Raw genomic sequence first — 27,308 nt, 5'->3', positions numbered from 1 at the left:
AAGTGGATATCTTTGACAAAGAGAAGATCTAATTCAGTTCTAATTGATCAATGATGGACAGAATCAGCTACACCCAGAGAAGGAACACTGGGAAATGAGTGTAAACTGTTTGCATTTTTGTTTTTCTTCCCAGGTTATTTGTACCTTCTGAATTCAATTCTCCCTGTGCAACAAGAGAATTGTTTGGTTCTGCACCCATATATTGTATCTAGGATATATTGTAACATATTTAACATGTATAAGATTGCCTGCCATCTAGGGGAGGGGGTGAAGGGAGGGAAGGGAAAAGCTGGAACAGAAGTGAGTGCAAGGGATAATGTTGTAAAAAAAATTACCCATGCATATGTACTGTCAATAAAAAGTTATAATAGAAAAGAAAAAATGACTCTGTATCTCCTTTTCTAGTTGGTTAACTTTTTTTCTTAGCCTTTTTATTTTTCTTGGATGGTTTTTATTTTATTTCTTTAGTTTTCCCTCAATGTCTCTCATTTGATTTTTGAATTCTTTTTTGAGTTTTATAAATTCTCTCTGAGCAGGGTGCCATTTCACATTACTCTTTGGGGTAGAAGGAGCTTTTTAAACTAAAATGTTCTCCTCTGAAGATGAACCCCAATCTTCCATATTCCCACAGTAACTTTCTATGGTTGGTTCTTCTTTGCCCATTCATTAAAAAAAAAAGTATTAGTGTAAACTCCTTTAATTGTGGAGTGGGACAGTGATGCCTGTAGCTTCACTTCAGTTCTCCTCTCTGCCCTGGAATCCCAAACCACAAGTTCCACCTTCCAGCAAGTGACCAGAGCCTGCAGCATCCCTGTCCCACTGACTCGGTACTCACAGGGTGTGCTGGAACTTGAGGGGTCCCCATATAAAACTCCTGCAGAGCTAGCCTAGAGGTGTTTGCACTTCACACTGCTTACTCTCTAGCCTGGAAGGTTTTCTTTGGATCTTCCCCTGTGGTCCCAGTAGGACCACAGTTCTGCTCCAAGTCTTGTTTTAATCAGTCTGTTCTTGCCCTGAGATGCAAATTTATTCTGTTTGTTGTGGAAATCTCAGAGCTTGAAATTTACTCACCTATTCCGCCACCTTCCCAGAATCCTCCCCTAAAGCATACTATTTCACCTTTTTTTCTTTTATTTTTTTCCTTCCTCATGATTTTTCCCTTTTGTTCTTATTTCTCTTTCCCAACATGCCTCATATGGAAATGTGTTAAAAATGAATGTACAGATATATCTATATCAAATTGCTTGTTAATGTGGTGGGGGAATTAAGGAAAGGAGGGAGATGAAAATTTTGGAACTCAAAATCTTACAAAAATGAATATTAAATTGGAAAATTGGAAATATAATAATTGGAAAATAATATAATTTTTTAAAAAAGATTTGTCCTATTTGGCCCCAGAGGAAAAAAACAGAAGTGATGGGTAGAGGTCCCAATGATAAGAAAAAAAAACTTTTTAATGATTAATACAATCCTAAAGTGAATGATTCCCTGGCCTTGGAAGTCTTCAAACAGACATCGCAGAATGAATGGAGGCTCCTCTCTATGTCGCAAATTCTGGGATTCTCTGAGGAATCCCTCTATGTTAAACTTGCATGAAAACAGCAGATACCTTTTCAAGCATTTGTCTTCCTATATTAAGCTTTATTTAATAATCAGGAATTAGTGATATCCTACCATAATGCTTAGCCTGAAGTCAGGAAGATTCATCCAGAGTTCAAATCTGGCCTCAGTTACTTTCTCTCTGTCAGTTTACCCTGTTTACCTTAGTTTCTCATCTGTATGAGCTGGAGAAGGACATGGCAAACCAATGCAGCATTTCTTCCAAGAAAATCCCAAATAGGGTCCCAAAGAGTTGGACATGACTGCAAGGATTGAAAAACACCTTAAGGGCCAGTTGCCAAGATTTTATTTTCTTTGGATGTTAAGCTTCAAGTCAACTGTTCTTTTTCATCCATACCAAGAAGCTTTTTAATTCTTCTTCACTTTCTGTCATCAGAGTGGAATCATCTGCATATTTGAGGCTGCTAATGTTTCTCCTACTGACCTTAGTTCCAGCTTTTGGCTTGTCCAGACTGGCATTTTGCATGATGTAATCTATATGAAAGTTAAATAAATAAAGACCACTTCAGGGGCTATCTCCTCATCCTAAAGGTCTTCTAGCAGAAACTAGATCATCAGAATGTTGCAGGGGGAACCGTGCCTGTAGCTACAGTTTAGAAAAAATAAAGGATCTCGGAGGTTCCTTCCCATTCTGAGATTCTGTAATTTTTGTAAATATCCCATTCTTGGGCTTCCAGGGCTGAGAACTCTTTTTATTACACTGAAACATCTCTCAGGGAAACTCCATGACTGACTAGGGAGGAAGGATACACACCTTCAGAGGAAATAGAATAAAAATTCAAATCTTTCTGTATAAAATTAAGAGGTTGGATTTTAACTTTATCACTTAAAATCCCTCCTAGCTCTGACATTCTAATTTCTAAGACCGCTCCCAGCTCAATATGTCCTTTGCTATGGCCCCTTCCAGCCCTGGCACACTATGCTACCGATTCTGTCTTTAACAGCAACATTTTGTTTTGTTTTGTTTTGCTTTACTGAGGCAATTGGGGTTAAGTGACTTGCTCAGGGTCACACAGCTAGGAAGAACAGCATCATGCTTAAAAGAAGTTAAAAAACCATCCAGAGAGAAACTGAAATCTGAACAGAGACTAAGAGGAGAAAGCTTTCAGAAGAAACGAATCTAATTGAAGGCAGAGAAGCCAGGGGTGGGGTTTCTGGGGAAGGAACATCTGCCTTTCAGAATCGAAACTTTAAAACTTTAGTTTCACTTTTTAAGCTGAGTAAATCCCTGCCAGAGGAATCATCTACGAGCTCGCTTAATTGTAAAGTTGATACATTGAATGAAGAAGGAGGAATAATGTTAAAATTTTTTTTGAGTTGGTTCTCTGACCTTTACTCAGAGCTTGCTGAGAATCTAGATCAGTACATTCAGAATAAGTTACAACCCTCAAAAAAGCAACTGCAGAAGATTGATGAGAATATCAACACCATCTGTGAGTTCTTGGAGTTACAGAGTCAAGTGAAGGGGATACTTCTGGTAAGTGCTGGAAGGGAGAGGGGAAAAGGAGGGGGAAAGAAGAAAAAAAGGAAGAAGAGAAGAAAAAGTGGGAGGGGAGGGAGAGGGGAAGGAGATAGGGGAGAAAGAATATGGGAGAAAACATGTACAAATAAATATATACAAAATAAAAACAAGGTAATTTGGGATGGGGATTTGGAGTGGTGGAGGTCCTCAAAGATCCTCACCTCGGGGGAGCAGGAGAGAGCTATCCACTCTGATGACAGAAAGTGAAGAAGAAGAAAGGAATGTGCTGCGAAAGGTGCCGTTTAATCTAGGCTTTGTAGATAGGGATTATCAGAGGAGGAGATAAGAAAGGAAGGTGTACCAGGCATGAGCACAGCCTGTGCAAAGACACAAAGGTGGGGGACTAACTGTCATCTTTAAGGAACAGCAAGAAAGAAAGTTTGACTAAATCATAACGTGCTTAGAGGGAAATGATTTATAACCGTCTGAAAATGTAGGTTAAAACCAAGTTGTAAAGAGCTTTAAATGCTAGGATTTGTATTTGATCCTTGTGCTAATAGGAGTTTATTGAACAAGAAGTGATATGATCAATCAGACCTATGCTTAAGAAATGTTTCTTTGGAAGTTGGGGAGAATGGTTTGGAGGGGATAGAAGTCTGAGTTATGAAGATATTTAGAAGATTCCAGTAATAATCCATAGGAGAGGCAAGGAGGGAGGGTCATATGGGAGCCACAAAGTTGAAAAAAATTTTTAATCTATATTAGATTACAAAAAGCTTTTGGTTGGCTTCTCTGCATCAAATTTTTCCCTACCTCAGTCCAGCCTCCATTCAGCTTTGAAGCCCTTTTCAGGACTGCTTTCCACCTCTGGTGTCCTTTTGAGTCATCTAACTCTCACCTGGGGCTCCAAGAAATTGGAGTATGTACAGTGGCCATGTCCCAATAAAACATTTCAGCAGATCAGCTAAACTGGGGTCTCGTCGGTTAGTTAGGGGCATGTCTATCCTAAGGAGCGAAGATTTCCCAAGGTGGAATGGGTGGATGAAAACACTTTGTTTCAGCAGCCAAGAAGGTGGCTGAAGCAGGCATTGGGAAGCATGTAGAACTTGGTTACCGATGAAAGATGCCAAGTTCAGACATTGCATCTTAAATCGTCACCAGTTATCTTGACTCTGTGTTCCTTTTAGATAGTGATGACTCTGTAATGATTTCATGATGACTCAGTCAATGACTTCATGCAACTCTGCCTCCCTCATTTAAATCCAATTTAAGCATGAATTAAAAGACGCCCCTATATGATTCGATCTTTTCCACCTTTCTCAAAGTCCTGAGGCATCAAGAAAGTGATGAAGTGTCAGATGTAGATACATAGGGAGCTGTAGTCACAACCTTGAACACAGTCATCCCAGGCTATAAGATTGTTTTCTCAATGGAGGCAGCAGTGGGATTCGACAGCCTCTTGGATACCTGAGCAGCCTTTAAGAATCACACTGTTCCCCTCCTGGTATCAGGAAGTAGCTAGGAAAGGTGCCCTAAAAATTGTGTGCTTACCTATTCCCTGGCTTGATAATTTCAAAGATCTCATCTTGCAGTAGAAACACATGCAAAATACACACACACACACACACACACACACACACACACACACACTTCTACAAAGATAATTCTACTCACCATCAAATGTGTGCATACTTTTGGTAATATAAAATCCAATAGACTTAAAACTCTTGTGAGAGAACTAAGCAAGTATTACATCCAGATAGCAGCCCTGAATAAAACAAGCCCAACTTGCTGAAGTTAGAGCTGGATACACCTTTTCCTGGAGTGACCAGTGAAGGGGAGCACTGTGAAGCTGGTACAAGTTTTGCAATCAAAACTAATCCCTAGTCAACAAACTTGTATGCCTAAAGAGTGAATGACATGTGTGTCAATGAGATTGCAGGAAAATGTGCACCATAATCAGTGCTTGTGTTCCAGCTATGACAAACCTTGAGGTCAAAAAATAATTATAAAAACCTTGAGATCCTTATCATCAATGTTACAAAAGAGAACAAGCTTATAATTCTGAGTGACTGAGTAGCTCAGACTACCAGACATGACAGGGAGTCCTTGGAAGGAAACAACAACAGCAAGGATCACTTTCTACTGAAAACTTGTACTTCTCATGATCTTCTAATCCCTAGCACTATCTTCTGTTTACCTAAATGCAAAGGGTGGTTTGTTACCATCCTTAGGGTTCTAGAATAAACCTTAGAGAATTGGTTTTGGGCATTTTAATTCTTTTTCCCCCTTTGGCAAAAGGTAGATTTATTTAGTGGAAGACATTACAGACAAAATGAAAGGAAACAATAGACACCAGGAATAGTAAGTATGAAACAGAGTTGGGGCAGCATAAAGTTAGAGTTAGCCAGAATAAGAAGAAAGGTGTTAGTAAAGGGAAGGCACTTAGTCTTGAATAGAACTTAGCCTGAATTTTAATTCATGACCCTCCACCAGAGTGCCTTTTTTTTCCTGAGGCAATTGGGCTTAAGTCACTTGCCTAGGGTCACACAGCTAGGAAGTATTAAATATCTCAGTTCAAATTTGAACTCAGGTCCTTCTGACTTCAAAGGCAGCACTCTATTCACTGTGTTATCTAGCTGCCCCTTAGAGTGCTTCTTAATGTTTGTAAGCCAGTAACTTCAGATAGAACAGTTGGTAGAATTGTCATTTTTATTATATTAGCTCAGCCTACCCATGAGCAATTGATATTTTTCAAATTGTTCAGATTTGACTTTGTGTGAAAAGTATTTTGTAATTGTGTTCATGTAGTTCCTGGCTTTGTCTTGGCAGAAATATTCTCAAATATTTTATATTGTCTGCAGTTATTGTATATGGGATTTCTTTGTTTAGTTCTTGCTACTGGGCTTTATTGGCAACAGAAACACTGATCATATCCATGTGTTTATTTTATATACTGCAACTTTGCTAAAGTTGTCAATGGCTTCAAGTATTTTTTAATTAATTCTTTAAGTATACCATCATAGATTTGCAAAGAGTAATAGTTTTGTTTTCTCATTACCTATTCTGATTCCTTCAATTTCTTTTTCTTCTGTTTTTGCTAATGCTAACATTTCTAGTATTATATTGAATAATATTTTTTCCCTGAGGCTGGGGTTAAGTGACTTGCCCAGGGTCACACAGTTAGGAAGTGTTAAGTGTCTGAGACCACATTTGAACTTGGGTCCTCCTGAATTCAAGGCTGGTGGATACACTGTGCCACTTAGCTGCCCCAATTTATTGAATAATAATGGTGATAATGGGCATCCTTGTTTTATCCCTGATATCTTATAAATAATTATTCCTATTATATAATAATAGTTGCTGATGATAACTTAAAAATACATGTTGCTTATCATTTCAAGGAAAATTCCATTTATCCCTATGTTCTCTAGTGTTATTCATGGGAATGGGTGCAGTATTTAGTCAAAAACTTTTTCTGCATCTATTCAGATAATCATGATTTCTGTTACTTTGTTATTGATATGGTCAATTTCCATACTAAGCCAGTATGTTCCTTATATAAATTCTACCTGGTTATCCTAATGATAATTGCTGTAATCTGTTTGCTAATATTTTATTTAATTTTTTCGCATCATATTCATTAGGGAAATTAGTCTATAATTTTCTTTCTCTGTTTTGGCTCTTCCTAGTTTGGGCATTAGCATCATATTTGTGTCAAAAAAGGAATTTAACAGGACTCTGCCTATTTTTCTAAGTAGTTCATATAATATTGGAATTGATTATTCTTAAATATTTGATAGAATTACAAATCCATCTGGTAGTGAAAAATTTTTTCTTAGAGAGTTCAGTGATGGTTTGTTCAAACTTTTTTTTTTCTAAAATGGGATTAAGTATTTTATTTCCTCTTTTAGTACCTGGGAAATTTATATTTTTGCAACTATCTATCCATTTCACTTATATGTTGGATTTATTGCCATACAATTGGGCAAAATATCTCTTTATTGCTTTAATTTCCTCTTCATTGGTAGTAAATTCACCCTTTTCATTTTTGATAATGATAAGTTGGGTTTCTTTGTTTTTCTAATCAAATTAATCAAAAGTTTGTCTTTTCCCTCCACAAAACTAATTCTTAGCTTTACTATTTCAATAATTTTCTTACTTTCAATTTTATTAATCTCTCCTTTGATTAAAAAAAATAATTTGATATTTTATTGGGAATTTCTAATTTCTTCTTTTTCTGGCTTTTTCTGCATGCCCAATTAATTGATCTTCTCTTTCTCTATTGTTTTCATATAAGCATTTAAAGATACAAAGTTTTTCTTAAGAACTGCTTTGCCTTCATCCCTTAAATTTTGGTATATTGTCTCATTATTGTTATTCTCTTGGATGAAATTATTGAATGTTTCTACAATTTGTTGTTTGACTCACTCATTCTTTAGTGTTAGATTATTTCATTTCCAACTAATGTTTGATCTATCTTTCCATAGCCATTTGTTACATATAATTTCTATTACATGATAATCAGAAAAAGATGCATTTAATATTTCCATTTCTGCATTTGATTATGAGATTTTTATGCCCTCATGTAGGATCAATTTTTGTATAGGTCCTATGTACAGCTGAAGAAATGGGTATATTCCTTTCTATCCTCATTCAATTTTCTCCAGAGATCTATCATATCTAATTTGTCTAAAATTCTATTTACCTCCTTAACTTCTCTCTTATTTATTTTGTGATTAGATTTATCTAGTTCTGAAAGGGGGAAGTTGAGGTGCCCCAGTAATATAGTTTTGATGTTTATTTCTTCCTGTAACTCACTTAACTTTTCCTCTAGGAATTTGAATGCTGTACCACTTGGTGCATATATGTTTAGTATTGATATTACTTCATTGTTAGCAAGATGTAGTTTCCTTCCTTATCTTTTTTATATAATTATTTTTATTGCTACATTTTATTTTTTTAAATTTTTTTTTCTGAAACAATTGGGGTCAAGTGACTTGCCCAGGGTCACATAGTTAGGAAGTTTTAAGTGTCTGAGGCTAGATTTGAACTCAGGTCCTCCTGACTTCAAGGCTAGTGCTCTATCAACTGTGCCACCTCGCTGCCCCTCTTCCTTATCTTTTAAATTAAATTTTTCTGCTTTTGCTTCGTCTGAGATCAGGATTGTTACCCTTGCTTTTTTTTTTTTTACTTCAGTTGAAGTATAATATATTCAGCTCCAACTTTTATCTTTATTCTGTGTATACCTCTCTGCTTTGAATGTGTTTCTTACAAGCAATCTATTATGAAATTCTGTCCTTTAATACCCTCTGCTATTCACTTTCATTTTGTGGGAGAGTTCAACCCATTCACATTTAAGTTATGATTACAAACTGTGTATTTTCCTTCATCCAATTTTTCCTTCTCCTCTCTCCTTTTACCCTGTCACTCCTTAGCAGTTTTTGCTGATCCCCCCTCTTTTAATCCACCCTTCCTTCTATCAGCCCCCCCCCATTTTCCCCCTTTGGTCTTTTTACACCTTGCTCCCTTCTATGTATACTGCAACCCAGTGACACTGACCTATTTGTTCCTCTTATGAGACAATCTATCTTCCAGCTCCAAGCATTTCCTCTCTCTCTGGACATCTCTCTAACCTTTTAGACTTATTACACATAAAAGAATCTTAGAACACCCATGTTCCTTGGGGTGGCTAGGTGGCTTGATGGGTAGAGGACTGGGCCTCGAGTCAAGAAGACCTGTATTTGACTCTGGCATTACACACTTACTAGCTGTAGTGACACTGAGCAAGTCACTTTACCTTGTTGTCTCAGTTTTCTCATGTGTAAAATGAACTGAAGAAGAAAATGACAAACCATTCCAATATCTTTGTCAAGAAACCCCAAATGAGTTCATGGAAGAGTTGGACATGACTGAAAAACAACTAAATAACAATGTCCTTCAGGGCTCCGCCCAGCTGCCACCTCTTACCATAGCCTTCTCCAATTATATTGGGTTTTTTGCTGTTATCTCTCTCTTCAAGTTACCTTAATTTGATTTGCCTCTGCACAGCCTCCTAAGTGGTATGGTATTATGGTGGATAGAGCCTTGGATTTGGAGTCAAGAAGATCTGAGTATAAATCTAGCATTGGACACTTACCAGCTGTGGGGCTATATAACTTAGCCTTAGTTTCAGATAAAACAAGGAAGTAACAGCAGAGTTCTTATAAAGATTAAGTGAGATATTTATAAAGGGCTCAGATACACTATAGATATTTAATACATGCTTGTTTTCTTCCCCATCCCCATCATGTTGAATAGAGTGTAAGCTCTTTGCGGTGGTTCAGTATTTGTCTTTGAATCCCTAAGAGTCTAAAAATCTAATAACCTTTAGTGACATGAACTGTTATTGTTTTCTAGGACCATCAAATGGAGTTGGGACTCTAGGGCAAGGCTACAAACTCTGGTGTGGGACAACCCAAAGACAGCTGGGTTAGCTGGTCATTCTTGTCTGGAGGTTTCTCTCAAAGGCTGCGTCATGAATGATGGACAGGGAGGAAGGGATATTTTTATAGTCAAAAGTCTTCTCTTCTATTGTAGGGTGGATCCTATGGCAGAAACACTGTTCTCAAAGGCCACTCTGATGGCACCATTGTCATCTTCTTCAGTGAACCTTTTGCAGAGGCCTATATAAAGCAGACATTTATAAAGGACTTTATAAAGATCTTTGAACTGACTAGAGCAATGGGGAAGTTCAATATAGGAAATGAAAAGTTCCAGCTGGAGCTGATAGAGTCTGAGCTAACCATTACCTTTGACATCCATCCTGTCTTCAGTACTTTGGGTAAGTACTCCCTGGAGAGGTACCAAGTCAGCAGGTGATATAGGGCATTGGCAATAAGAGGGGGACTGAAGGAGTAAAGATGCCTCTTTGGTGGAGGATACCCAAGAAAATCAAGGATCATTCTCCCCATTTTACAGATCAGGAAACTAAAGTTGAGAGGAGGCATGCTTGTCCAAAGTCACACATTGAGCTATTTGTCCAGTCAGTATTAGAACCCTTTTTGTTTCTTATAAGAACATTTTACACTTACATTTATTATATAAAATATGATTTTAAGATACAACTACTTAATTTTTAAACCATTTCAAGGCAAAGTAACTAAAAGTAACCTAGTCAGTCAATCAGTAAACATTTATTAAGTGCCTACTATGTGCCTGGCTAAAGAGAGGCAAAAAATGATCCCTGCTCACAATCAAGTAGGGGAGACAATAAGCAAACAATGATTTTCCAAAAAATATATATATTTACAATAAATAAAAATAATTAACAAAGAAAAGACCCTAGAATTAAAAGGAGTTGGGAAAGGCTTCTTATAGAACAGGGCTTCTTAAACTTTTCTTACTTGTGACCCCTTTTTGCCTGAGAAATTTTTACATGACCCCAAGTATATAATTATATAAAATATAGACTATATAAATAAGCTTTCCAATTAAACATTTACTGATAATAAATCATAATTTCATGAGTCCCACAGTCAGTTTTGTGACTCATAGTTTAAGAAGCTTTCTAGAAGTTGGGATTTTAATTGAAAAGAGTCATTTACTTTCATTTCCTAAATCAAACTGACTTCTGCTTGAATCTCTAGGACCATAGATTTAGAACTAGAAGTGACCTTTGATATCATCTATATTTTACAAATGAGGAAGCTGAGTTGAGAATTATACAATCACATATGCACAGAAGCAGAGTTTAAACCTGTGAGTTTCCCTTCTTTCTGCCTGCTTCTCTCTTTCTCCCTGAGTGATGACTATTTCCCATATAGCCTGATGCTTCTCTACTTTCTAACATCTCTGGAATAGTCTCTAAGAAGAAAAAAAAAACCATAGAGCAAGCTACTGCTCTTAGATGACCATTTAAATTTATTTATAATTTGAAACACAAGGTTTTGCAAGGGAAAATAGTGAAAACTATCTTTGTATATATTTTGAAAAGAAAAATAATATACTATGAAAATTTTTAAAATATATTTTTTTATAGTTAGTAGAGCTTATCTTTCCAAAACAGAAAAACCAGAGCTTAAAGTTGGTCATTTATATTAACAAAATTTATTCATGGCTCAGAGCTCTAGATATGTGCTTACCAATCCTTGGGGCAGCCCTTGAGATATCATTCATTCTCTGGTTCTTTATGAGGAAACTCAAATTTCACTCTAGGAAAATTGGGAATAGTTTGTATCTAGCTAGGTCTCCCCAAGACGTGGATTTAAAAAAAATGGAGGAGGGGGCACCAGATCCTATACAGTCATTAAAGGTAACATGCAAGCATCAAAATAATAAGGAATTCACCCAGAAATGAAGATTTTAGAAAATTGTAGAATTTTACAAATTTTACATTTTGCAATTTTAGAAAATACTTCCTAACAATGAGAATTTCCTAATAATATCCAAAAGTGGAATGTTTAGGGAGAGAATAAGTTCCCCATTATTCTTCACCAGAAAGCTGGATTTTATAGAGAGACTTCTGCCCAATATTAGTTATTTTCTGAGATCCCTTCCAACATCGAGAGCCTATGATTTTGTGTAAGTTAAATATTTAATTCTTCAAGTGTTAGTTGTTTGGGGGCAGCTAGGTGGCGCAGTAGATAGAGCACCAGCCCTGAATTCAGGAGGACCTGAGTTCAAATATGGTCTCAGACACTTCACACTTCCTAGCTGTGTGACCCTGGGCAAGTCACTTAACCCCAGCCTTAGAAAAAGAAAAAAAAAGTGTTAGTTGTTTTTATATAGATAAAGTCTATCCTAACTGCTCTGACCCTCAGCTGATCTACTTTTTTAGACCTTAGATTTCCTATCCATCCCTCAAGGTAACTTCTAAATTTTCTTGTGATAATTGTCATCACTTGATGGTTTGAATTTACAAAACTAGACAAATCCTTGTTTAGGATCTATCAAAAGACCCTTTAAAAAGCCTTGTTTCTTCTTGATTTTTGTGTCTATATTTTGGGTAGATAGCACAAGGTGAAGAGTAATGTTAAGCTAGAGCTCTGTGACCTCCAATATCTTACTTCCACAGATCTGGTTAAGAACATAGCCTGTAATTGTACACTATTTCAAAGTCCGATTCTTTTTGTACAGCAAAACAACTGCTTGGACATGTATACATATAATGTATTTAATTTATACTTTAATATATGTAACATGTATTGGTCAACCTGCCATATGGGGGGGGGGAAGGAGGAAGAAAAATAGAACAAAAGGTTTAGCAATTGTCAATGTTGTAAAATGACCCATGCATATATCTGGTAAATAAAAACTATTTTAAAAAATAAAATAAAAAGTGAAAAAAAGAACATAGCCTAGCACATAATTCTATTTCATCCTGATTATTAAAAAAATCAAACTGCTAAAATCACAAAGTTCACCAATATACTAATTTTAATCATTAATTAGATATAAATATATACTAATTATATTATATATACTAATTAAACTGGTGGTTGTTGTCTTTCGTTCTCAAAGAAGACCAAAATGATATGATTGTGTTAGAATCAAGTTTCAGGGTGAGCAACTGGCTGGTCGGACCAATATGAGCTTGGAATTGCTTGTTATAGATTGAGGACAAATAGGCCATTTGGGATGGATTCTCTAAATTTGTATTTCAAGATACATTTTATATTTCTTTTGGACAACTTCAGTTCTGCTTTGCTCATAGAACACAGCACCTGCTCTGACCATGCATGTCATGTTGGCAGTCCCTTGTCAGCATCTCCTATATGATGAAATCAATCCCAGAGTTCTTTAGAGAGACCTTGAGAATGCCCTTGTAACACTTCTGACTGCCATATGTGAGTTTTTCATAAAATAATTTTTAGGCAAACACACATTTGGCATTTAAAACAATGTGGTCATCTCATCAGAGGAAGAAATCAAGAGAGGGAATTAAGATGGCTAAAACAGAATTAATAGAATTAAGGGCAGCTAGGTGGCACAAAGGATAGAGCACTAAGCCTGGAGTCAGGAAGACTCATCTTCCTGAGTTCAAATATGCCTCAGATACTTTCTAGCTGTATGATCTTTGGCAAGTAATTCCACTCTCTTTGCCTCAGTTTCCTCATCTATAAAATGAGCTGGAGAAGGAGATGGGCAAATCATTCCATTATCTTTACCAAAGAAATTTCAATTGGGTTCAAACATGATTGAGATAACAGAACTGAATCTTGGGACTCATCTTCCTGAATTCAAATCCAGTCTCAAATACTTACTAGCTGTGTCATCCCGGGCAGGTGACTTTATCCTGTTTGCCTCCATTTTTTTAATCTATAAAATGAGCTGGAGAAGGAGTTTACAAACCACTTCAGTATCTCTGCCAAGAAATCCCCAAATAGGATCATGAACAATTTGATAGAACTGACACTACCAAGCAAAGCATTTCTAGAACATTTTAAGGTTTGAAAAGAACCTTTAAAATATCTGATTTTATCCACACATTAACCAAGGGAGGGAGGTGCTATTTTTATTCCCATTTTACAGATGAAGAAACTGAGACAAACAAAAGTTAAGTGCTCAGAGCCATACAATGAATAAGTGTGTAAGGCTGAATTTGAATTCAGATCTTTCTGATTTCAGGTTCAGAGGTGTATCCACCATGCTATCTAGCTGGCTTCCACCTGCTTTTTCAGAATTATTTCACATTATTATCCTTTATAAACTTGACATTCTGGCCAATTTGGAATAACAGTTATGCCCCAAATTCAGCGTGCCTTCTCCATCTCCTTGCTTTTGCACTGATTCTTAAAGGCCTTTAAATGGTAGACTGAGGAATCTGTATTTTATCTGGGGAGAATAGAGAGCCACTGAAGTTTGCTCTGCTGGAGGCTTGTCTCGGTGGAAGGGCCTGAGATTTCATGTATTCTCTCCTATCTAGTTGAACCAAGTGGATGGCAGACCTCAAGGGATAAACCAAGCATCGACACTTACCAGAAATGGATAAATCCAGGGAAATCTGCTTTTGAATCACCCTTTTGTTTCACACAACTACAAAGGAGATTTTTCAGCAATCTCCCCCGAAAACTGAAGGACCTAATACTCTTGGTGAAGCACTGGTATCAGGAGGTACTATGCATGCTGGGCTCTGCAGGTTTTTAAAGTTCAAGTGGATCTGCTTTTAATCCCTTGTCATCAGAGTTGAAAACAATTTCCTTAACAGTATACAATTTTTAAGATAAAAATGTGATGGTGATATAACAGACATCCACAAGCCCTACCAAAATGTCTAATTTGGCTCAAATAATAACACGGTTTACTTGGACCTTACTGTTTTGAATAGGGTTTTAGCCTACTGAAGTTCAATATGGGCAACAGGGTAATACCACAACCAGTAAGTAGTTGATTTGGGTCTATATGAGAAGAAGTATATTGTCCCAAGAATAAAGCAGTGATAGCCAGCTGTATTCTGCCATGATTAGACCATACATAAAGAGTTCTGTTGTTTATTTTATTATTTTTCTATTTATCATTATTTATTTTATTTATTTATTATATTTTTATTTATTTTATTTATTTATTATATTTTTAAAAGGACATGGAGAAACCATTTTTTGTATTCACAGACCTGTGTCTGATACACAGTAATACACACCCTAATAAGTACTTTTGTTGATTTGACTTGAGAGTAACAATTAGTAAGAGATCTCAAGTTCATACTATAAGAGAAGAAATACATGGGAATGTTTGCTATTTTTAAGGATTTGAAGACCTATCATTTAGAAAATTAGCCAGTTCTGGCTGCCAGAGGGCAAAACTGAGAGCCATGGGTTAGATTGGTTGAGCTAATTAGGACTGAAGGAAAAGGAAATTTTCCTAATAATTAGATAGGATCCTCCTCCCCTTATTTAAGGTTTTCAAGCAATTCAAATCTATTTAGTTCAATTCAAAGAATAGCTAACCTTTTTATAACAGTTTACAAAATACTTAAAATACATATCTTCATTTGATGATTTTCACTGATTTATGATCTGCTCTGGGAGGAAGATGCTGTTATTTTCCTCATTTTACAACTGAAGTTGAGAGAGGCTAAGCCTATTGCCCAGGGTGACATAGCTAATAAATACTTGAGATCCCATCTGAATTCAGATCTTTCTGACACTATCCATTGCACCATCCAGCAGCATTTTCTTAAGTAGTTACTAGCTGCCAAACACAGTTAGGCATGGGGGATATAAAGGCAGAAATTATAATCATTCCAAGTCTCAGAAGCTTCCAGTCTAAGAGGGAGATGGCAAGCTTATAGACAAATTCTAAGTAATTTGGGGGAGGAAAAAGAATTGACATGGGGGGCATTGGAAGAGTTCAACGTCTCTTTATCAGGACTCTAGTGCAGATGTGGATAGTTCTAGGATGATACCATTTTACTCATGTGGAAGCTTATAAAGTCTCACTAACCAGAACTCAAAGAACTCAACCCAAGGAAAAGTTGAGAGCCCCTGCTCAGAACCCATGCCCTTGTCTGTAACTGAAGGAAATGGAGTCCCTGGAAGTCTGTCCCACCCAATGGAAAGAGCTGGCTGACCAGCCAATTATAGAAGTCTGACTTCTCCGCTGTTCTGAATGTTACTTTCAGGAGGGGAATATACTCTCCTAGTAATAGGCCTGGGTGGTTGCAGGTAGTCTCACATAAGGACTTGGGGGTGGGGAAGAGCCCTCTAGTTCCTCACTGATTGTCTTCATATCCCATTTCTGCACCATCAAAAGAAGCTGAAGCAAGACTCCTTGCCCCTACAATATGCTCTGGAACTGCTGACAGTCTATGCTTGGGAGCAGGGAAGTGGAAAAGATGATTTCAACATAGCCGAAGGCATCCTAACAGTCCTGGAGCTGATCACAAAGTACAACGAGCTCTGTATCTACTGGACGGTCAATTATGACTTTGAGGATGAGACCATTAGGAATTATTTGCAGTCCCAACTCCAAAAAGACAGGTACCAATCTCTTCACCATCTTGGTTCCTTTGATTTGTGGAAAAGGATAAAAAAAAATTCTGAGGGGCAGCTAGGTAGTACAGTGGATAGAACACTAGCCCTGAAGTCAGGAGGATCTGAGTTCAAATCTGATCTCAGATACTTAATACTTCCTAGCTGTGTGACCTTGGACAAGTCACTTGACTTAGAAAAAAATTTTCTGAGCAGACACTTAATCCATTGAAGACTTTCCATGACCCCATCTAGAATTAGGAGACTCTGGTTATCTTAGGAACAAATCAAAATTAGACCCTGAGAATTTCAGAAGCAGAAGAAGCCTTAGAAAATAATAATGCTAACAGTCATATGGCAACTTGAGACCTCCAAAGGGCTTTGCCTACATTCTTAGTAAATACTCAAGAAGTAGACCCTGATTTGAGAGTAATAGACCACAGGTATCAGAAAAGGTTGTATTAGGTAATAACTAAGATGCTTGTGTTACGATCAGGAGAGAATTAGATTCCAACCTCTATCAACCTATTCTTTCATCTACAAAATGGAGACAATAGCATCTACCACAGGATTGTTGTAAAGCTCCAGAGAAATAATGTTTGGAAAACACTTTGCAAATGATAAATTGCCATATAAAAATAAACAGTGCATTAGGCCATTTATTATTATGCCATTTTAGAGATGAGGAAATCAAGGCTCGGAAACAAGTGAATTATCCAAGGTCACAGTGCTAGTCAGCATCAACGGTAGGATTAGAATCCATTTCTCTTCTAATTCCAATTAGAGCACACTCATTTCTATTATACTATGATGCCTCTTAGAGATCAGTTAGAGTAACCCCTCATTTTAGAGAGAAGGCAATTGAATTGGAAAGAACTTATCTAAAGTCACATAGCATGAGATCTCTAGGACTAGAATATAGATGTCTCAGTTCCTGATACTTTTGGACTTTGGACTGAGAAAAGGGGGAAAGAAGTAGTGGAAGGAAAGAAAAAAGATAACATTGCATTTATACACAGGATTGTAGACCTAGGGTTGGGAAGAATCTCAGAAGCTATCTAGTCTAACCTGCTAATTTTCCAGATGAAGAAGCTGAGGCACAAGCTGAGGCACAAGGTCACACAGATAGTGTTAGAGATGGAATCTGAACCTAGATTTTCACAGATTAGTCAGTCAGAGCCACACTAGAACTTATTTCTCCTGAAACCCAGACAAGAGTCTTCCTCCATTCTACTCTAATCCTAGCACACTTCAAGAATCACCACAGCTCCTGAGAAAGCTCATCTCTGATTCCTTTACATGATTTCTAGGCCAATCATCCTAGATCCAGCAGACCCAACTAGAAATGTCGCTGAAAGTGCTCCTAAACTCTGGAAACAGCTGGCCAAAGAAGCGAAAAACTGGTCAACTTTGCCATCTTTTAAGGAAGAGAATTCTTCATTTTGGAAGCCCTGGGATATACTGGTGTGTATGTGTATATTTTTGTGTGTGTTGGGGGGAGAGACAGACAGACAGACCAACAGAAACAGAGACAGTGACAGACAGAACGAGAGACAGAGAGTGACACACGGAGAGAAACAAAGACAAAAAGAGAGATGGAGGGGAAAGGAAAGAGACAGAGATAGAGAGTCAGAGAGAGAGAGACAGAGACAGAGAGAGCTGGAAGAAGGGGAGCACAGAGACAGAGTCAGAGATAGAGATACACAGAGAGAGACAGAAAGACAGATAAATAAAGACATACAGAGAGAGACAGAGACAGAAAGACACACACACAGGGACACACACAGAGAGAGATACAGATAGAGATAAAATGAAGAGAGAGTGGGGAAAGGGAGATAACCAGAGAGACAAAGACAGAGTGAGAAACAGAGAGGGATAGAGAGAGGGAGAGAAGGGAGAGAGAGAGAGAGAGAGAGAGAACGCATTCCAAATAAGTCTTAACATTTGTTCACAGAAATAACCTAATCCCCTTTTTGACATATTTGGCAGATTACTGACTTCTATCACAGGACCTAGCCATGAGCTTCTTGCTCTCTTTCTCTCAGTCATATCTCTTGGTCCCTTTTTCCTAATTCAGACTTCCTCTGGTATTCCTAACCTTTACCCTCCCAACTACTTCAAAAAACTTCACCTTAATGTCTTTGATCCATCTAATCATGCTTTTGTCTCAGAAATCTAATGCAATTTTCTTTGCAAATGGATTGCTCTTTCCAGTTTATGATCTAATACCCATGCTAATCCATACCCCTACCACTTTGTTGCAAAACTTGGCTTGGATGGTTAATGCTATTATCCCCCAGGGGAAAAAATCACTTTGTCTCTATTTTCTTTAAATTTTCTATTTATTTTCTATACCTTTTGTTTTAAAGACTGGATTTGGGGCTTTGAAGGCAAAAGCTATTTTGGTAATTCTGTTTTTTGTATGTCTGTCGTGGGTTAGAGAAATGACTCCTTTTACTTCATAAACTCATTGCCTAGCACATTGTCCAGCCCGTAGTAGGAATTAATCTATCAAGAAGCATTTATCAAAAACCTATCATTTGCTAGGAACTGTCCTAGGTGCTAGGAACTGTCCTAGGTGCTAGAAATATAAATATAAAAGTCCTTCAAAGGGCTTATATTTTGGAAATAGGAGATAATTTAATTCAGATTTCCATGAAATTAAAGCAAATCTTAATTTCTCTAGCAAACCTTCCCTAATTAGCCAGCCTAACCCCTAACCCTTAAACCCTTATAAAAGCTTCCTACAATTCTTATTTTTCCTTCCTAAGATTACTTGATACTTGAAGGTGACGAGGGATGTGTCTCAATACTGTATAGGATTTTTGGTCGCACTAATTGGTGTCTGCATGTATTCATTCATCATGTTTCTTCCATCAGACTATGATAGAAACTATTCCTCCAAATTTTTTAGGTCAGAGAGGTTATTATAGTGGATTATTTAATCTATCTGTCTCTTCCCCAGCCAGCATCTCTTTATGTAACTCGAGGCCATATGCTTGATAAATTCATCCATGATTTTCTCCAACCTAAACAAGAATCCCTGGAACAGATTAACAAAGCTGTGAACATTATCCAGGCCATCTTTAATTTCCTGACAGAAAAATATTTCAAAGATTCAACCATAACTGTTAAGAACATTGTGAAGGTAAGCCTTGTTCTCCTAGTCCCACTCTTTAGGAAATGGTTCATTCTTTTTTTTCTTCCTTTCCTTTCATATACTCAGAGAGATTCACCTCCCATACACAATCCCAAATTACTGTCTTTTCTCTCCACTGTTATATGTGCCTCCACTCATGTCCCTCAACATTCTGGTTCTGGAGAGAGAATTAGAATATATATTTTTCTCCTCATTACCAGTCTCTTCCTTTGTTTCCATTACTTAGCAACCTCTCTTCCTCTGAAGGTCCTCCTATTAAAAGTTTCTACCCATTCAAGATCTTGGTTGATATTGTATCCTGGTAGTCATCCTTACTCCTTTTCCAAGGAAGTTAACACCCAACTTCTCCTCAGCTTCTTTACTATTTATCTATTCTGTTAAAAATGTAAGCTTCTTGAAAATAGGGATTCATTTTTTTGCATTTGTAACCCCAGAGGCTAGCACAGTGACTGGCACAGAGTTGTTTTAATTTACATTTTTAAAATTAATCAACAAGTATATATTAGGAAGCTATCATGTATTTGGAACTATAGTAGAGGTACAAATGAAATCATCTCTACTAAAAGGGAATCTATATTCTAATTAAAGAAACAAGCACACACATATTTATGTACAGCATAAATATAGTTAATAAATGTACATATATTTATGTATGCAAAGTTAACCAAATGGCAAGTAGTTTGGGAAGGAAGGCACTATCATTTAGAAGGATTCTTCATGCAAAAAAAATAGTGTTCTGTAAATGGTATCTGGAGAGCTAACCCAGAATAGCATGGGATGCTGGGGAAGCTAATGGAAACTTAGACTGCATGGAGAGATGTACAGTGTTCATAACCAAGGCAATGATAATCCCTTTGGGATTTTTTCCTAGTTAGGCCACATTTGGACCATTAGGCCATATCTGACCATTTATCGAATGTACTATGGAATAGAATTCTTGTTTGGGTATGGTTGGACAGAAAGACCTTTACAAGTCAGTATTAGGATTTAAAAGGAACCCACCATTAGAAGGAACCAACCTGCTTGTTTTACAGTTCAGGAAAGTGAGGCCCAGAAATATTAAGGGACTTGCCTGAGGTCATAGAGGAAACAGGCAATAGAATGCCTTTCAATTCTGGATCATGAGGAAAGATGATCTATTACTTTTCTTTCCCATCAGGTTGGATCTACTGCCAAAGGCATAGCCCTGAGAAGAATCTCAGACCCTGAATGGAGCCTGTATCCAAGAGACTCTGATGTAGACTTGGTTATCTTTTTCAACTGCTTCCAAAACCATAATGATCAAAATGCCAGCAGGGCCATGATCATCAAGGAAATTCAAAAGTACCTTCTATACCGTCCTCTGAAGGATTTTGAAATAAAGTTTGAGGTTACAAAATGGAAGAACCCACGAGTGCTGAGCTTCAACCTGAAATCAAAACTTCTTAACCGGTGCCAAGAATTTGATTTGCTGCCAGCCTTTGATGCCTTGGGTGAGATCTTCCTTCCTTGGCCTTGGCTTGTAGGAAAGAAAGATAGGATTACTGGGAGGAGTGGAAGAGACAGAGACAGAGAGAGATAGAGACAGAGAGACAAGAGAGATGGAGAAATATGGGGAGAGACAGACACACACACACACACACACACAATACTTTCAACAGTATGCTTCCCTTGAAGGACAAAAGAGTCAATATACTACTTATGGGGTGATTTTACTAATGATACTGCAATGGTCCGGTCTAGCTCCTCTGAAGGGCTCAGAATAAGTCCTTGTCAGGATAAGCAAAAGTCCTTGCCCCATGTTGGGAGCCAATTTGTAAAGTTCTGTTGTCTCCAGAGACTGCCGATCACTCTCTGGGAGGAGATCTGCTGTGTCAACTCAAATCTCTCAAACAGATTCTTCTTCCTGTAGAGAACCGTTGTCTCCAGACAGTTGCCACCAACTCTGGTCCAGAGTAGTGACTTCTTCCTCCAGAGAGCCACCTCTAGTCTGGCCCAGACAAGACTCTTCTCTTTCTCTTGAGTGCCGCCCTCTTTTATCCTCCCAGAGAATGGGCGTGGGATAACACAAGGGCTTCTGGGAAAAATTACTTCAACCAATGAACTTGCCCCTCCTAAGCATGTAAGCTCCTCCCCAGGAGTTCACAAGTAAAATTCTCAGTAAAGGCCGGAACTAGAGAATTGTTAAGTACTGACTTAGCACTTTGTAAGAACCTAATATCTCATTATCTCATTAGCACTTGGTAAGAACCTAACATGATACCTTCATACTTAGTATTGTAATAAACTCTAGGAATTCATATATGTATATATATATATATATATATATATATATATATATATATATATACATATATGAATTCCTAGAGTTTATTACTATATATATATATACATATATATGTGTGTGTGTATACACATACATATAATTGTAAATAATGGTTGCTAATTCCATGACTTCTTTTTAATTGTCTTACCCTTAGTAAAATTTTCCTCTAATATCTCTGTCCTCTCAAAAAACTCTGGAGTTCTTTCAGAGTTCCTTCAGGAAGCTCTGATATACTATGCCCTAGGATGCTTGAGTTTTCCAGATTTACCAGGACAGGACAAGAGCCAAGAAAGTTAGAAAATGTCCACAAAGTATTCCTTATCCCTTAAGGTTATGTTCCATAAACATTAGACACCCAACCCACAGACCATCAGGAAGGTCTAGACCAGCTTCTTAAACTGTGGTTCTTGATCTCATATGGGGCCTTAAAACTGAATGTGTGGTTGCAAATGCATGATTCATTGTCAGTAAATATTTGATTTGTATACCTATTTTATATACCTATATGCCCAAGGTCGCAAAAATTACTTGAGCAAAACGGGGATGCAAATGAAAATTTAAGAAGTCTTAATATAGACTATCAATACTTTGCCCCCCAAAAGGCTCTATGAGCTCTTCTGGGGCAGGGACCCCTTATTAGAGTTGGGCATAGGAGTATCAAACAAAACATTGGCCACCCAGAGAGCTTAATAAATAACTGATGATTTTCCTTTCCATTCCCTCCCTTACCCACTTCTTTCCTTCTCTTCTCTTCCTCTCTCCTCTCTTTCTCTTCCCTTTCTCTCCTACTTCCCTTCCATAGCTTTCTTGATAACTGTATTAACTTCCATGGACTTAATTATTATTTCTCAGGTTGCTCACATTCTAAGGAAGGAGATAACTATATAAAAAAAAACATGATATATAATTGGAGATAATCAAAAAAGGAAAGCAAATAAGACTTTAAATAAATCAAGAAAGTTAAGAGGTAGAGATGAGAGCAAGAATTCCAGGAAGAGGAAACAACCAGTTTAGAGATAGAGGATCTTATTCAAGGAATAGCTTGAAAGCCATCATCACTATATTACACAGTATATTTGGGGATGATTGGTTGTTATTAGTAATTATTTATTATGATATATAATATATAATACTATATTTACATAGTCTTCCATTAAAGGCTACTCCATTAAAGGTTTCAATATGGGTTAGAGATGACCCTCTATTGGAGCACTGGGCTATTATTTGAAAAAAAGCTATAGTTCTAAAATAGATAACACTAGCTCTAACAATTTTAAGCAAGACGGTAAATCCTTAATTGTGGGCTACATTTTGACAAATTAGCTCACTTAGGCCTAGAGAAGCTTGAGCCCAGATGAGCTACAAGGTGTTGAAATTTTCAACCACAGCAATTCTCAAAATCATCTATCAAATTGTATAGGGGTTACACCTTCCATCATTGTAGGAGATATTCACAGTAATGAAATTGCTTCTTAAAGTATATATATGTGGAATTTGTACTTTTCAAATTATATGTATATGTATTTTATATGTATTCTCTGATAACTTAGAAAAAAAAATCATTATTTATATATATAAAATCTTGGTGATTTTACTTTACTAAACAAAATAGATATTCTTGTCTTCCAGAGCATCTTAAAGCTAAGATTAAGGCTATGAGGTTTTGGCCACTTGTGTCTGATACTGATTCAAAATCTGTAGTGCTAGAATGTTATGCAAAAGTTCTTTGAAAACTATACAGTAAATTTTATTATCATTTTCCCCATGGTAGATCCACAGGTTTCAAAATCTAAACCAGACCCTGAGATTTATATCCACCTCATCAAAACATTCAAATGCAACAGTGGGAGTGAATTCTCTACCTGTTTCATAGAATTGCAAAGAGACTTCATCAGACCTCGTACTACCAAGCTTAAGAGTCTTATACGCCTAATGAAGTACTGGTACAAACAGGTACATTTCTTAAACTAACCCTTATAGTTTTCATGTTATGGTACCAAAAAGATTCATCATTTACTGTTGATGATGTATTTTTAGATTGTGTTTACAATTTACAAAGAGCTCTTTTTACAGCAACCTTCTGGGACAAATAATACAAACATTATGACCTCCATTTTATAGATTAAGGATACTGAGGATCATGGAGATGAGATGAGTTATCTACAGTTTGTTTCAGAAATTGATTCAAACTCAGATATCTTGGATCCAAGTCTATCAATCTTTCTGCTTCAGCACAAAAGTATCTGCTTGTTAATCGGTGCCACCAGGTGCCACAGGCTCTTTCAATATGTGGCTGTAGAGAAAAGACAAAACAGTCACTTTGGGAGTACTCAGTGGCTTTTGCCCTATATTTTTACTCCCGAGCATCTTTAAAGGATCCCAGAGGTGTAAGTCACACCTAAAATTCAGTTCTACCACTTTTCTGCCACCTAATTTATTTCAATGAACATTTATCAAGTTCTTACTATGTAGAAGGTCTTGTACTATAAATAAGACAATCCTTGATCTCAAGATGACTAGGTTCCACTGGTATTGATGGTGATGAAGTGATACAATGTGAACATGATTAAGCAAACACAAAATAGTAAGAAATAATTTCAAGATGGTAGGAGTGATCATCCCTAGAAGAATCCCCAAAGGCCTCTTGAGACAATGGGCTATGGTTTTATAAGGTTCAGTATAGAAGAAAGAGCATTCTGACCTAACATGAGCAATGGCCTGGAAAAAGACAGAAAGTTGGGTAGTGTAAGGATCAAATGATCCCATTTGACTAGACTGGAGAGTTCATGAAAAATAGTAATTGTATATAAGGAAAGAAGGTGAAATCCTGATTGTGTTTTCTCAAAAGGAAAAAGTTTTCATTAAACATTTCCATTCTTCAATTGAACCCCAAAGGTTCCAGAACAAATGGAAACTCAGTCTTGTTTTGAAAATAAGTATGAGGTCCTAAAAGAAATGTTCCCAAACTTCCCAAGTCCATAGTCACAATGATATTAGTTAAAAGTTAATTTTTCCCAAAGCAAGTCAAATAAGTATGAAATAATCCCTTTTAAAGGTGATTTGGAGAGTCAAGATGGGAGAGTGAAAAATTACCACTGCCAAACGTGCCCAAACACTTACAAAGTGACCACAAAAAAACACAAAACACAATTCTCAGTGGGAAAGCCAACAAAAAGTCATAGTAAGTAATGTTTCTAGTCCAGGATAGCTTGGGAAAGTAAAAAAAAAAAGAGGTGTACAAAAACTGGAGTAAGAGGATGACCAGGAAGGTGACATGATGAAAGTGGAATAAGTCATAGGTTTTGGAGCCAAGGTATATTAAGGAGATTGACCACCTTGTTATCAAGAGATTCTAAGGGACCCCTGTGCTAAAACTAGTAGCAGGAGCAGGTACCATTTGGCAGCTCTGTCAACTATTATCCAGTTCCAGGTCTCAGTTCTAAAGTAGAGAGGAGTAATTACAGTAATGAGAACAAAGAGGCCATACATATGTGACCAAAATATAAACCAGGAGAGCAATGGCCAGATCTCTCTCTGGATCACACAATATTTGAAGAACCAAAACAGGTCTTCAGATCAAGTTGCAAAAGCATCAGAAAGGAAAAAAATACAAATTCTGGCTGGTAATTTTCCTCATCCCACCTCAGCAGAGCCCAACTCTAACATAAGTTCAAAGTTAAGAAAAGAATGAGCTAACAGTGAATCTGACCATAAAAAGCTATAGTGGTGACAGAGAAACTCAAGATACAAATTCAGAAAAGGACAATAATTTGAAAATATATATAAGCAAAGCCTCAAAGAAAAATGAAATTGAACACAAAGCCAACAAGAATTCCTAAAAGAGCTAAAGAAAGCAAAAGAAAAAGATTTTAGAAATCAAATAAGAGGGATAGAGGAAAAATGAGGGAAAATGAAAGCATTACAATAAAATTATGAAAAGGGTAAAAAAGAGAAGGTAAATACCAAAAAATAGAACTGAGGAAAATGCACAGCAATCATTACTGTGAATGTGAATGTGAATAATTTCATTCACAAAATGGAAGAGGATAGAATGGATTAGAAACTAGAATCCAATAATATGTTGTTTACAGGAGATAAAGTTGTTAGAGGAGAATCTTATTATGCTTCACTTAATTTTTTGAAAGGCAAGTGTAACAAGAGTTTTCCCAGACAAAGCAAAAGCAAAAATCAACTTAATTAAAAGAGATAACCAGAAAAATTACATTTTTCTAAAAAAAATTATCATAAATTATTGACTATCAATAGCCATCATATATTCACCAAATAGCAAGGCAGCCAAATTCTTGAAGGAAAAATTAAAGAAGTTACAGGAAGAAATAGATAGTAAATCTATACTGGTAGGGAACTCAAATTATCCCTTGTCAGACCCAGATAAATTCAATCATAAGATAAATAACAAAAAAGTTAAGGACATGAATAGAATTTTAGAAAAGTTGGATATGATAGACTTCTGGAAAATATTGAATGGGAATAGAAAACATCATACCTATTTCACAGCTACATATGACATCTTCACAAAAACTAACCATGTATTAGAGAATAAAAACTTCAAAAACAAATGAAAAAAGCAGAAATATTAAATTCATCCATTTTAGATCACAATGAAATAAAGATTACATTCAATAAAGGACCTTTAAAGTACAAACTAAGAATTAATAGGAAAGAATGAAATCTAATCCTAAGAACAGTGGGTCTAAGGACAAATATAAACAATTGATAATTTCACTAAAGATAATGACAACAATGAAACAACATATCGAAATTTGTAAGATTCAACCAAAACAATATTTTGGGGAAATTTTGCAACTTGAAACACGCATCAATAAATAAGAGAGAGAGATAAAGAGCAGATCAATAAATTGAGATGCAACTAAAAAGAGCCTAGAAAAACAAAAAACAATTAAATTCCCATTTACAAACAAAAAAGAAATACTAAAAACCAAAGGAGAATAATAAAATTGAAAGTTAAGAAATATTTAATTAATAAATAAAACTAGAAACTGGTTTTATGGGGAAAAAGAACAAGACAGGTAAACTATTGGCTAATTTGATTTATAAAAATAAAAAAGAAAGCCAAATTGTCAATATCAAAAATGAAAAGAGTGAAGATACAGCTAATAACGATGAAATTAAAGCAATTGTTGGGAGCTATTTTGTTCAACTTTGTTCTGATAAAACTAACAATTTAAATAAAAGAGATGAATATTTACAAAAATATAAACATAATTCATCATATTAATATTATCAACCATGTTATTGACTGATATTGACCATACTAAAAACAAAAACAACAAATTATTTGATCAGAGGAATAAATATAGAACTAGCTTTTGACAAAATACAACACCCATTCCTATTAAAAACAAGAACAAAACTTCTTAAACTTTGGGTTACATAACTGAATGTAGAAGTCCACAAATCATGATTTATTATCAGTAAATTTTTATTTGTATACATATTTTATATACCTATATACCCAGGGTCACATAGAAATTTCTCAGGTGGAAAGAGGTTGCAAATGAGAAAAGTTTAAGAAGACTTGCACTAGAAAGCATAAGAATAAATAGAAATTTCATTAAAATAATAGATAGTATCCATCTGATACCAACCAACAACAAGCATTGTCTATCATGGGAATAAATTAGAAGCCTCTAATAAAATAAAGGATGAAGTAATTATGTTTATTAGCACTTTTATTATTCAGTATTGTATTAAAAATAATAGACATAATATATCAAGAAAAAAATCAAAAGAATAAGCATGGCAATGGAGAAACAAAATTATCACTTT

The 27,308-nt window shown here is 36.2% G+C and overlaps 1 protein-coding gene across 1 annotated transcript in view; it reads left to right on the top strand.

The window, feature by feature from the left end:
* Positions 1–2,790: 2,790 nt before the first annotated feature.
* OAS2 (2'-5'-oligoadenylate synthetase 2) overlaps positions 2,791–27,308 on the top strand; it is a gene marked incomplete at its 3' end in the record, with an annotated part of 33,524 nt that continues 9,006 nt past the window's right edge. The window contains 8 exon segments of the mRNA XM_074297217.1: positions 2,791–3,097; positions 9,662–9,905; positions 13,989–14,176; positions 15,815–16,041; positions 17,343–17,496; positions 18,998–19,180; positions 20,352–20,664; positions 23,269–23,450. Coding sequence (XP_074153318.1) covers positions 2,918–3,097; positions 9,662–9,905; positions 13,989–14,176; positions 15,815–16,041; positions 17,343–17,496; positions 18,998–19,180; positions 20,352–20,664; positions 23,269–23,450 — 1,671 coding nt within the window.

This window comes from Sminthopsis crassicaudata, chromosome 1 (genome assembly GCF_048593235.1).
Source record: "Sminthopsis crassicaudata isolate SCR6 chromosome 1, ASM4859323v1, whole genome shotgun sequence".
Lineage (NCBI taxonomy): Eukaryota > Metazoa > Chordata > Mammalia > Dasyuromorphia > Dasyuridae > Sminthopsis > Sminthopsis crassicaudata.
The sequence above is the reverse complement of the archived record's forward strand: the minus strand, read 5'-3'. Positions and strand labels throughout refer to the sequence as shown.